The sequence below is a fragment of the Ailuropoda melanoleuca genome, chromosome 11 (assembly GCF_002007445.2).
Source record: "Ailuropoda melanoleuca isolate Jingjing chromosome 11, ASM200744v2, whole genome shotgun sequence".
NCBI classification, from domain to species: domain Eukaryota; kingdom Metazoa; phylum Chordata; class Mammalia; order Carnivora; family Ursidae; genus Ailuropoda; species Ailuropoda melanoleuca.
Window position 1 is genome coordinate 62,119,743 of NC_048228.1, and position 12,956 is coordinate 62,132,698.

The following is a 12,956-nucleotide window of genomic DNA, read 5'->3' on the forward strand; positions in this document are numbered from 1 at the left end:
TTGTATATGATAACCAATTAAAAATATAATCACCATAATTGTACCCTTTACAGCCATTAATCATGAATGTGTAATCACAAACATGAATCCAACTGCATTTTTATTGTAAAGTACTCCATACTTATGGACACATACCAGAGAACAGCATAAATGAATCAATTATTTATTATGCCTACACATCTTCTAAAAAATGGAAGTTTTCTTTTCAATTACAGTTTTAGTCATGAGACCAAACGTGTACTATGTGCATGAATCTTAAGTAAATAGAACGGGCCTCACAAAAAGTATAAGTAGGCATAGAGTCTGTTGAGTAATTAGAAACTATCTGTTATTCATATTTTCTGTTTGGTTTTATCAAAAGCAGTTGGCCAGTGCCGCTCCTTCCCCCCTTTCTTTCCCTACTTCCTTCCTTTTCCTCCTCTTCTTTATTTTCTGATATGACTACATGTAGTTTGTAGCAAAGTACAAAGCTGACATTAAAGATGTAAACTGAACTTGTGCAAATATAATGTGTCATACAAAATTTGGGAAGAGTTTATAAATCCTAAAAATGACCTATAGTTCGAACTATTTTCCAAGTATGTCAATTAGAAAAACTAATTTTAGACATGAAGTTTTAAATATGATATAAACTGTTTTTTAAAAAAGTATATTATAGGGGTGCCTGGCTGGCTAAGTCGGAAAAGCACGTAACTCTTGATCTCGGGGTTGTGGGTTTGAGCCCCACTTTGGGTATAGAGATTACTAAAAAAAATAAACTCTAAAAAAAGTATGTGATGAACTTTGAAAAATAACAATTATATCTATTAAAAAAGATATCTTTCCATTCCCCCAAATGATTTTACTTAACTTTCCTCAATTTTCTGCTCTGATAAAAACAAAACAAAACAAACACACTCACAAACTAATGAGGAGACACAGTTCTTGAGAAAGGCAAGGCTGTGAACAAAATTTCTCAAGAAATGTACAATCACACAGCCCTAACATTCATGGGGTTAAAAAGAAAAAAAATGGGGAAAATGTTACAAGATCTGAAAACTAATAAGTATCTTAGACAACTGGAAGAGAGGATACTTTCAAACAAGACTATTTCGAGTACTGGAGAGCTCGGAATGGAGATGTTTTTTCCTAGTATCCGCGTAGGCTGCTTACCGGTTGGTCAGTTCGGTTGATCCCGATCAGGAAGAGCAGTTCAGCTACAAAAAGGCTGATGCAGAGGTTCTTGTGGATGGTATTACGGTCGCTCTGGAGCCCGCGGAAAAAGCAAAATGTGAAGATGCAAATCAGGAGACAGACAAGGGACAGCAAAATTCCAACCCATGTGATCACATCCAGAAGAAGGTCATGGACCGCATCACTGTGCTGGAAATACAACAGAAAAGCCGTAAGTTGCAGTTATGCAAAACAAAATATGAAGTCTTATGAGGACCTGGGTTCATGAAGCATGATTTTCACAATGTACTGCATACCCTATGCAAACACAATGGATAACATCACTTAATTATCTGTGTTTTGTAGTCCACAAGTAAAGCATTTCATATTCTCCCTGACGTGTAAATTAGTTTGATACTCAGGGACAACAATAGTGTTTGCACTTTTCTTGGTTCTATGTATTTTTTTGGTTCTATGTATTTGAAGCAAATCAACATAATTCTGGCCTGCGATTTCAGGGAAAAGCTTTATTTTTTAAACTCTTATCACTTTTATAGGCTATTTTATTTTGACAACTCCCACTAGGGAATATCTATTTAAAAAATTAAGTTATACACTTAGGGAAGTGGTGTCTCAACTGAAACGCTTTTTAAATCCCCAAGGGACTTTTTAATAAAAAAAATACAATTCCTCTGTCATTTAAGTTCTTTATCAGAATTTCCGTGGTTGAGTTCATAAAAGTATGCATTTTTATAAAGATTCCCTGTTAACTCTGATGAACAGCCACATATGCACACCATTTATTTAATGGAAGATCTAAAAGAATAAGGATATTCACTGGATTTATATTCATATTGAATGGCTTAAGGAGATCAGGAAGTTTGATCTTTGAAGGGTTTTGCATGAATAGAGCCTGTTATACACAGATGGAAAATAAGCATTCGGTATTACTATCCCTAATAGCAGCATAAAGCAGATAAAGCTAAGAGAAAGAAAAAGTTCATAAAAGCTTCTGTACTAAAACTGTGTTTGGGGGGGGGGGCCCTGTTAAATTAGTCCTGTGAGTTCCATTCCTTTCATGTTCCTTGTTACGTGTACTATCTCATTTCTGTCCTTGTTCTAAGATTCCAAACTCTACTCCTTCCCTACGGTAGTTTGCCTCTACCCAAAACCACTTCTGTGAAGCACTAGAATTTATAGCGGCCCAACATATCAGTATGCCAAGATGTTGGAGGGGAGTTGAAAAATTGTCTATGACTATCAATGCTTCTTTTCTTTGTAGGTTTCTTGAAAAGCCCTGAAGACCTAATTTCCATAAGTAGGGGAACAAATAATAATGGCTGATTTATAGAAATGATATTCTGAAGAGTAATAGAAAATCCGTGTTCTAAATTTATAGTCACAAACATGGATACTTCTCAAAAACCTAATATTAGATTTTTAAATTTTTTATTATTAATTGATTAATTTATTTTTAAAGATTTTGTTTATTTATTTGACAGAGAGAGAGGCAGCGAGAGAGGGAACATGAGCACGGGGAGTGGGAGAGGGAGAAGCACAGGAAGCCCGGTGCGGGGCTTGATCCCAGAACTCCTGGATCATGACCTGAGCCGAAGGCAGACGCTTAATGACTGAGACACCCAGGTGCCCCTAATATTAGATTTTTTAAAAATGAAAGTGGCAAAAGGATGTATATGTTATAATGCCATTTGTACAAAATTTTAAAAAACAAAAAACAATGACATTGATTTTTATGGATATATGCTTAAGTAGTAAAAGTGTAATGTGAGCATGGGGAATTTTTTAGTTGAAAACAAGGCGATTTGTTTCTAATTGGTATCTTTTTCAACTTTGTAGATTATACACATTGATTTTTATTTTAGGATGGAAGTTACTACATTTGGTTGTCTTTCACACTGTTAGCTCACTTTAAATATACATAAATATCCAGGTTTTCTAGTGCTATTTGTTTTTATTCGAACTTCATACTTTTCTGTTTTATACAAACCTCATACAAAGATTAATCTGAATATGGAAATTCTTACTTAGTCAGTTACTATGCTGTAACCTAAATTATAGCTCTTCTCAGATTGCCGGATAAGACTTCACACAGTTATTTGATAAAGAATTCTGCTAGAACACTGTCAATGAAACAGTTCTGAAATATTCCTGCATAACTCTAGATATATTTCTCGGAAGGAGCTCAAATCATGAAAGAAAACTACATGAAATTTTTCTATAACTGCTTTGTTCTCCAGGGGACACTATTAAAGTAGTGTTGGGTCTCAGACAGCTTAAATTACTTTTACTGTTTGAGAGTGGAGAGTGGTTAGTGCTACCTGGTTCCCTGAACAGAGGGCTATTTGCACTCTTCTTTGACTCAAAGGAAAGGTGCTGTGATTGAGGATCAAGCACCAATGTTCAGCACAGCAGTCTTCTATAATGGGAAAAATGGCAGGTATAATACATTTCCAAATGTATCCTAAAGACCTAAAACACTAACAAAAAAAAAAAAAAAGAAGAAGAAAATAAAAGAAAAGAAAGAAAGAAAAGAAGAAACCAAAAAAGTCCTGTCTTTGGGTAGTTGCATTATTAGAAATGTATTTACTTTACTCAGTGCCTCCATAAGTCCATCAAAAACCCCATGCAGAGTTATTAAGAGAAGAATACCAGATGTCAAAACATCAGTACAAAAAGTCCATTACACTCAAAGACAGAACAAAAAAGTCTAGTGATTAATTCACCTTTCAGGTATTACTGTCTAGCTCAGAAAACATCAACACCAACCACCTTGTGTATACTATACTGTGACAGCAGCAACCTTCAAATACAACTCACCACTTGAATTTTATAAATAAGATGAAAGGAAAAGAACAATGGATATTAAATGCCAATAAGAGCTGTGAGAATAGCCCTCTTTATAATAGTGCGCCATCATAGAACTTCCAGGAGGCCAAGCCATGGAAAAACAAACAAACAAACAAACAAACAAACAGCCCCCTTCAAGAGGATGGCCAGTTGAATAAAACTTTTAGGAATGGTTGTTAGCAATGTGATAAAAGATCACACGTATTCTCACTTCCAAATTTCCATGTTTGTAAGCACTATATTACTCATCACCTATAATATGTACTATATACCATTAAATGCCTTATTACTTTCATATCTTATTAATGTTATATCCCAGCACCTAGTACTGGGCTTGACACACAAAAATGCTTCAGAAATATTTGCTTTTGAATGCTGGTAATAACCCCTCTGCTTAGACCAAATGCCTTAGAGCTGAATTCTCTGTCAGTATAGCTCTGCATCCATTTAATCTCTGCTGGATGATTAAAAAGGTGTCAAATATTACATGTCCAAAACTGAGTCCCTCATCATATCCTGTTTCTCTCTCCACCGTCCAAAAAACCTCTCTTCCCTCTGTTTTCCCATTTCAGTAAACAACAACTTCATTATTTGAGGTATTCTTGCCGAAAACTTAGGAGTCATACTGATTCTTCTCTTTCACAAGAATCCATCAGGAAATCTTGTAGACCTTGCTTCTAAAGCTGGCAGCCGCTCATCACCTCAACTACACCAAAGTGGTTGGAACCCCCCATTTTTTAATAGCCTCCTAACTGATCTTCACACTTTGACCCTTGGCCCCCTTCCCTCTATATTCAACAGGACAGAGAAATTCTTTTTAAATATAATTCAGATAAAATGACTCGTTGATGAAAGTCATCCAAGGTTTTCCATTTCAATGAAAGTAAAAACTAATCTTCCCCTATGATCCTCTGCCTTGTTTCTTGAATTCCACATATCAATGAAGTCATATGATAATTATCTTTCCCTGATTGACTTAGAATCATAGGGAAGAGAGGAAAAAATGAAACAAGATGAAACCAGAGAGGGAGACAAACCATAAGAGAGTCTTAAATCTTAGGAAACAAACTGAGGGTTGATGGAGGGGATGGTGGAGGGGGGATGGGGTAACTAGGTGATGGGCAATGGGGAGGGTATATGTTTTAAGGAGCATTGGGTATTATATAAGACTGATGAATCACAGACCTATATCCCTGAAACAAATAATACATTATATGTTAATAAAAGAAAAAAAAAAAAGAAAGTAAAAACCAGTCTTTCAAGGGTCTACAAGGTGCTATAACATCTGCGTATCTGTGACATCATTTCCTATTCTCCCCTCATTCAGTTCATTCCACCTAGTTGGCCTGCTCTGTTCTTGGAACAGGCTAAAGACATTCCAGTCTCAGAGGCTTTGCCTTTGATGTTTCTTTGGCCTAGAATGCTCCCCCAAAAGATAGCTGCATGGCTTACTTGCTACCCTCCTTCAGTCCCTCATTCAAACGTCACCTTCTCACAGAGGGTTTTTTTGAGTCACCATATTTAAATTGCAAACACCTGTTCCCTAATCTTTTTCCCTATTACTTTTCCTGCATTATTTTTCTCATCAGCACTTATCTACACTATCTATTTTGTTAATATTGCTTGTTGATGGTCTGTATCCCCCGCTAGAAAGCACATTCCAAGAGAATAAGTTGTTTTTTCTCTTCTGATCCCCAATGTATCTGAAGGTCATACAAAATTGTCTACCATAGAGTGGATACACAATTAATGTGTTGATTAAATAAATGAAACTCTCTTAAATAATCCCCACCTTCTAGTACGGATTTAAATTATAAACTTAAAGCTGTTATCATGCTGTCCATTACACAACATTTGGGACTCTTGGGTTCTTAAATCAGCTGCTCTAAAATCTTAAGTAAAAGAGAAAATTAGAGCTGGAGAATGAGTAGGTTGTTACACCACAATATCTTAAGATATGTTGAAATGTCAAGGTATTAAACAATTATGACAATGGAGACCAAACTATGCATGGAAGAAGACTTGAGGAGTAAATCGTAGAGTCTAACAGCATGGATTTAAAAATCCTTGTCAGTCCAATTTCACAATTGTTACCTTAAACAAGCTACTTAAACTTTTGAATATCAAAAGCCTCATACACATAGAGATAAAATAAGGCTTCAGATTCTTGTGATAAGTAATTAAAATATATATGAAAGCAACAACAAAAAAAGATAATATATATGAAAGTGAGAAAGTCAATGTTTCTTGTTTCCTTTTTTAATTTGAAAACAGGGGCACCTGAGTGGCTCAGTCGGTTAGCGTCTGCCTTTGCTTCAGGTCATGATCCTGGGATCGAGCCCCATGTTGGGCTCCTGGCTAAGCAGGGAGTCTGCTTCTCCCTCTCCTTCTGCCCCTCCCCATCATGCTCTCTCTCTCTCTCTGTCTAAAATAAATAAATAAAATCTTTAAAAGAAAAATCTGAAAACAGTCTGGATTATTTTGTTTGGCAGCAACTTTCATATATATAACCAAAAGTCTGTACGGATGATAAGGGACGAATCAGAAAAATAATAACTGTAACAAAAATAAATGCTAATGTTATATTAACTAAGGATACAAAACATTATTCCAACCAACTGACGGATTACCTAAGTTCACTTTATAACATTGCCAACTTAGTTTGTTATTAATAATATTTGTGTTACTGATGAATTAAAGTCACAAAATTCCTACATTGAAGGAGGCAGATTTTAATTTTAGAATTTGAATTCTACATTCATTACTGTACAAATGTGTTTATGACTTTTAAATAATAAAAGACAAAGGGGCTCAATTTCACCCTTATATTCTTCTTTAAGATATAACAAAAATACAAAGTAGCAAAGGAAGATATATACCTAATATTTTCCCCCAGAGTTTGTACCATTCACAGACTAGTATAATTTGTTGGAAAGAATGCTTGCAAACTCATAACATTTTTTTTTAAGATCTTATTTATTTGACAGAGAGAGACACAGCAAGAGGGAACACAAGCAGGGGGAGTGGGAGAGGGAGAAGCAGTCTTCCCCCCGAGCAGGGAGCCCAATGCAGGGCTCAATCCCAGAATGCTGGGATCAGGGCCTGAGCAGAAAGCAGATGCTTAATGACTGAGCTACCCAGGCGCCCCCATAAAATTTTTTTTAAATACAAAAAAATAAAAAAAACCCTAGGAGATTAACTTCTAAAGAGAAGATGGAGAGGTGTGAGAGGAAATCTTCAAGCAGAATGACAGAGCGATTCCGAGAATGACATTTTAGAAAGAAGACACTTTCACAGGAAATGAAATGAATCTATCCTTTCAACAAAGAAATTTTTATTAAAACAACACTTGCTTTGCAGACTTTCTATGAAGTTTCTACTCATATATGCCAAATATTTTGTAAAACCTATGGAAAGTTTCTCATTTTCCCTTTTACGTCCATCTCAGTGAATATGCTTTGTCCTATCACTACGGATAGCTTGCTGAGTAACTCAAATACTACAAAAGGGTGAGTGTCACACTTGGGAAAGAAAAATGCTGTAAACAATGATGTTTTGTGAAAGCTACTCTGTCAATGGAGGACACTCAAATATACAAATAGGTACATTTAATGAAACTCAATCCAAATTTACAGAAAAGGGAAAAGTGACTTTTGTCTTATGATTTTGAAATAATTCAATCCGAGTATACTAAGACCTTCTGTGGAAATCTTGATGTTTCTAATTTTATTGTCCAAAAGGCAAGTCAACAAACAAGATGGAGAAATAGATTTTGAAATGGTTTTCACTTGAATTGCATAAGTATTTCCAGATGGGACACAAACTACATGAACTAATTTTGACACCTTCTGGATGGCTTTTTCTTTTTTCAAAATTTTAGAAAGTTGCATTATCTATCCAGTCACTACTTGAAAATCACCCTGTAGTAATTATTAAATGTTGGCCAGTAATTATCAATAATCTGTTTTACTTTCTGCATAATAATGTGTATATTTAAATGTTCAGATTTATTAAAGCATAATAACATGATTTTAAAATTGCCTCTTAAACATATCTCGTTCTGAAATATTTGTAACACAGCTAAAATAAGTTTTCTTTCTTTTTTGCAAATATATGAGCACTTGCCTTGCTACTAATGTATCACATAAGTCAGTAGGTTTACAAAAGACTATTTTCTGATAAATGTTGTATAAACTCTGTAAATCAGTTCCTAGCATTGCTCTAACCCTTGGGAACCAGGTCATCAGACACAAAGTTCACTCTGCAAATGCTTGAGAACATAAAAGGCTCAATGGACTCAGGAAATTAGGATTTCCTTTACAGGACAGGATGAAGGTCAAAGTTGAGTAACCCAGTGAGAAAAGCTATAACTACATTTCTTAGAATTTTTACAGTAAATTAACCAAAAAGCTCAGCAACGATTTTCAAGTTTGTATTACATTGAAAAAAAAATCAATCTAAATATTTCAGGCTTTAATTGCTAGCAGAGAAACCCTAGCAAGTAAGAGGACACAAAAATATCCATAACCAACTGTTTTTTGGATTCAATAGAACTTATTCAGCAAATCTCTTTGGTTTCAAAAACATAGCCTAGCACACTCTAAGTTATTTGAAAGTTTCTTGCTTTGATTTAAAAAAAAAATATTGAGTGCCTGGGTGGCTCAGTCAGTTAAGCATCCGACTCTTGATTTTGGCTCAGGTCATGATCTCAGGGCTATGAGATCGAGCTCCCCCTTCCCCACTGGGCTCTGTGCTGGGTGTGGAGCCTGATTCAGATTTTCTCTCTCTCTCTCCCTCTGCCCCTCCCCTCTTTCTCTCTAAAAAAAATTAAATAAATAATAATAATAATAAAATCTCACCATATTTGGTAAGCCAAATTTACAATTATCATAAAGAAGGAAACAGAAAAGGAAATAGTGGAAAATGTAGGAACTAAGTAGCTTACTGGAATTGAGAGTTAAACACAGTAATGGTTAAAAAGGGTAGATTAAAGTTGATAAACCAAAAATCAATTAGTGATCAGTTAGAACTTTTTATTTTTTTTTTATTTTTTTTATTTTTTTATTTATTTATTCAACAGAGATAGAGACAGCCAGCGAGAGGGGGAACACAAGCAGGGGGAATGGGAAAGGAAGAAACAGGCTCATAGCCGAAGAGCCCGATGTGGGGCTCGATCCCATAACGCCGGGATCACGCCCTGAGTCGAAGGCAGACGCTTAACCGCTGTGCCACCCAGGCGCCCCGTTAGAACTTTTTAAAGGAAATGAAATGATCGAGCAGTAAATAAGATTTTACGTAGTATCTGGGGTGAGGGTAGGAAATGAAGCAAGGTAGACAGAAAATTCCAACCTTAATACTTCTGAGTTAAGTAAGGTGATGATGATGGTAATAGCTAAAATATAACTTAAAAATTTCATATTCTGTTGGAAGTGCTTATTTATTAGGATACCCAGTCATACAAAACATTACAATGTGATATTATTATTATTATTTCTAGTTTATAGATAAAGACACTGAAGCACAGAGAGTAAGTAATTTATCCCAGAGGACTCAACTAATATGCAGTAGGATAGGATTGGTGGGAGGGTAACTAACTGTTTAGGTTTGCTCAGGACTATCCTAGTTTTAGTACTATGTTTCTGAATCCTTGAAAAGCCCTCCCCAAGACATAAAAGGATCCCAGCCATCAGAGATGCTTCGGAAGTTGGAAGAAAAGTACAAATCTGTATGATAGCCTAAAAATCAGAGTACTATCTGCAGTGCTGAGTGGATGTGGTATTGATTACCTACTTTCTTTAGTGACTCCTGCTGTTTATCACCCTGACTCTTGATGTTGGCATCCCTGATTTGCACTTCCCAATATCGGATCATGCATTGCTGCATGCCTCTGAGTGAGACAGCTTTAGTGCTTGTGATCATGTCTTCCTCTGTGACTTTGGGTTAATTTTTGTGCTCTGTATCAAGATTTCACTACTTCAATTTTTAACATTGTAAATATGACCATGTTTCTAACAATTCATTGATGAAACTGAGAATGGCCATAATATAATAGTATGACAATATGAGAAAGGGCTAAACAACAATGCTATTTTAAAGACACATGGAAGAATTCATGAAACCAGATTAGAGAGGCAACCAAGGCAGAACATTCCGAACAATACACAGAAATGAATTTGGGGCCACACATATACAAGAAAGAGAAGGTTGTATGAATGTGCTTATGGAGGCTGAATCTCACAAGTTTGGGAAAGGACAGGCAAGTTTTTGTAAAAATCAAAAGGTTTTTAAAAAAAATCTCCACCCCGAAAAGACAACAATACTCAGTTGAAACTGACAGTCATTGAACGCACTGGAGAATACCGTAAGAATAAACATTCATTGTTGTTTTGTTCCCTTGATTTCTCTATGTACCTAAAGAAACTTACTTCTCCTGATTTGGAGATGGCAACTAAAATGTATTGTGGATAAACAATGGGGAAAATGTTGATACTCAATGTTTTGGACCCTCATAGTGTAGAGCTCATTCCATCAGATTTTACTAATAATCATACTTTCTATAGGATATCAAGTGATGTATCAAATCTTGGCAACAAAAAATGTTTCCCCTACTTCTTAGGTATTTTTTTTTAAAGATTTTATTTATTTATTTGACAGAGAGATAGAGACAGCCAGCGAGAGAGGGAACACAAGCAGGGGGAGTGGGAGAGGAAGAAGCAGGCTCAAAATGGAAGAGCCTGATGTGGGGCTCGATCCCACAATGCCAGGATCACGCCCTGAGCCGAAGGCAGACGCTTAACCACTGTGCCACCCAGATGCCCCCTCTTAGGTATTTTGATTTGAAACATGGAGTTGAAATCATTTTCTTGATTTCTATAAAAATTTTAATGAAACTTCAGAGACATATTCAAAAGACTGATGACACCTTGTTCAGGCATAAAGTAGACTTGGCTCATCTATGTGCATATTCAACAGACAGTGCAAATGTAAATTTTGTAAAATTCCATTCTGTCTATAAACTGTTTAGAGAAGAAAATAAACAGTTCTTACCTAGTAAATATCCTGTATACCTTGTATACAAGGCAGCTAAAAGGAGATGTGGTTTGCTTACCTGTGATAATGAAGTTTTATAATGAAACTTTTTGGTCACTTTTCAGTTTCCTCAAAATGTGCACAGGTTTTTTTGTGTGTGTTTGTTTCTTTGTTTTATTTTGTTTTGTTTATGTTTTTAACTTTCTAAAGGCAAGGAGACAACTTCCTGAGACATGTCCTACAAGATGGATATCATTGTTCCTACAAGATGGATATCATTGTTCCTGGTCATAGAGAAGATGTGAAAATACTGGTCTTCTATAAAATCTTATTTTCAAAGTGTGGGACAAAAAGAATGTCTTTCCCTAATTCTGAGATATATGACAGATGAGAATGAAGAAAAAATTTATAGTAAAACAAATTTTTATGATGTTTCTCCAAAACTGATGAACTCTGAAAAAGCTATTAGGAACCTAGAAATGGTAAACTGATTTCATATGAGTTGCATGAAGTTCTGTGGAGATTAGGACAAAGTCTCATAGAGAGAAACACATTACTCATTTTGGGGAGATTTAAGACTATTTTCAAAGAAAATGTCAGCACCAAAGGGCAATCAAGTTAAACAGGACTTTCTCATTCCTTTATTAAAACTGTAACTTCTTTGGAAAACAATCTTGAAATCATGAGGTTAAATTACCTCAGTGCTTTAAAAATATTATCCTTGAGGGGAGTTAGATGGCGGAGGAGTAGGGGACCCCTTTTTCAGCCGGTCCCCTGAGTCGAGCTGGATAGGTACCAGATCAGCCTGAACATCCAACGGAATCAGCATGAGACACAGGAAGATACATCTGGATCTCTACAAATGAACATCTCCAGTGCTGAGTATTGAGGTATGAAGTGGGGAACCATGAATCCGCGCACAGATATTGGAAGAGAAACAGAAGGGGGAGGGAGCCGCTGCGTTTGCGGCCCAGGAAATGGTAGCCACCTGCATGGGGGAGCGGGCGGACTCGTGGACCTGCACCCGCGAGAGAGCAGAGAGAGACCATGAGCCGGGGAACGCGTGTGACCAGACTGAAATGGAGCTCCGGTGCGCTCACTGGAACCAGACTGAGACCGGGAGCTCTGGGAGTGCGCGGGGGTGGCTGGCGGCTGGCGGTATTAGAAACACAAAGGACAGAGACACGCCAGCCCTGGAAGTGAGGGCTGGGACGCCGGGTGTGGGGCGCACATCCCGGGACGCTGCAGGGTTGAGCAGCACCAACAGTAACAGAGTTAAAGTGGCCAGAAGATCAGTGGAGAACAGTCCGCGATCCCTCTGTTCTGAGACAGAGGCTGAGATTCAGCCACTGTTGCTCTGACTCTCAGAAGAGGCACAGCAAACCGCCAGAGAAAGCCGCCAGAGAACAAAAGCCTGGAAATACCAGCACACAGTGTGTCCATCCCCATCCCCCCTCGCAGGGGACAGGAGACTCTACCCAAACGGGGTTTCCTGAGTATCAGCGCGGCAGGCCCCTCCCCCAGAAGGCAGGCTGAAAAATCAAGAAGCCCACATCCCTAAGGTCCCTATAAAACAAGTGCACACGGCCTGGGTCCCAGTCAATAATTTGGGCTCTGGACAACCCCGCAAACTCTCCTCATCAGAATGACGAGAAGGAGAAATCCCCCCCAGCAAAGAAAAGACAATGAGTCTGTGGCCTCTGCCACAGAACTAATGGATATGGATGTAACCAAATTATCAGAAATGGAGTTCAGAGTAACAATGGCCAAGATATTGTGTAGACTTGAAAAAAATATTAACGAAAATGTTAATGAGAATATAGAATCTCTAAGGGTGGAAACGAGAGCGAATCTGGCAGAAATTAAAAATTCTATGAACCAGATGCAGTCAAAACTAGAGGCTCTGA

General features: G+C 37.1%; 1 protein-coding gene across 15 annotated transcripts in view; it reads right to left on the reverse strand.

The window, feature by feature from the left end:
• The window catches only part of ADGRL3 (adhesion G protein-coupled receptor L3), an 815,688-nt gene that overhangs the window by 90,303 nt on the left and 712,429 nt on the right, over positions 1–12,956 (reverse strand). For all 15 annotated transcript variants that reach the window (XM_034671746.1, XM_034671747.1, XM_034671744.1 and 12 more), the window contains one exon: positions 1,153–1,362. In XM_034671746.1, coding sequence (XP_034527637.1) covers positions 1,153–1,362 — 210 coding nt within the window. The remainder of the gene's footprint in view (positions 1–1,152; positions 1,363–12,956) is intronic.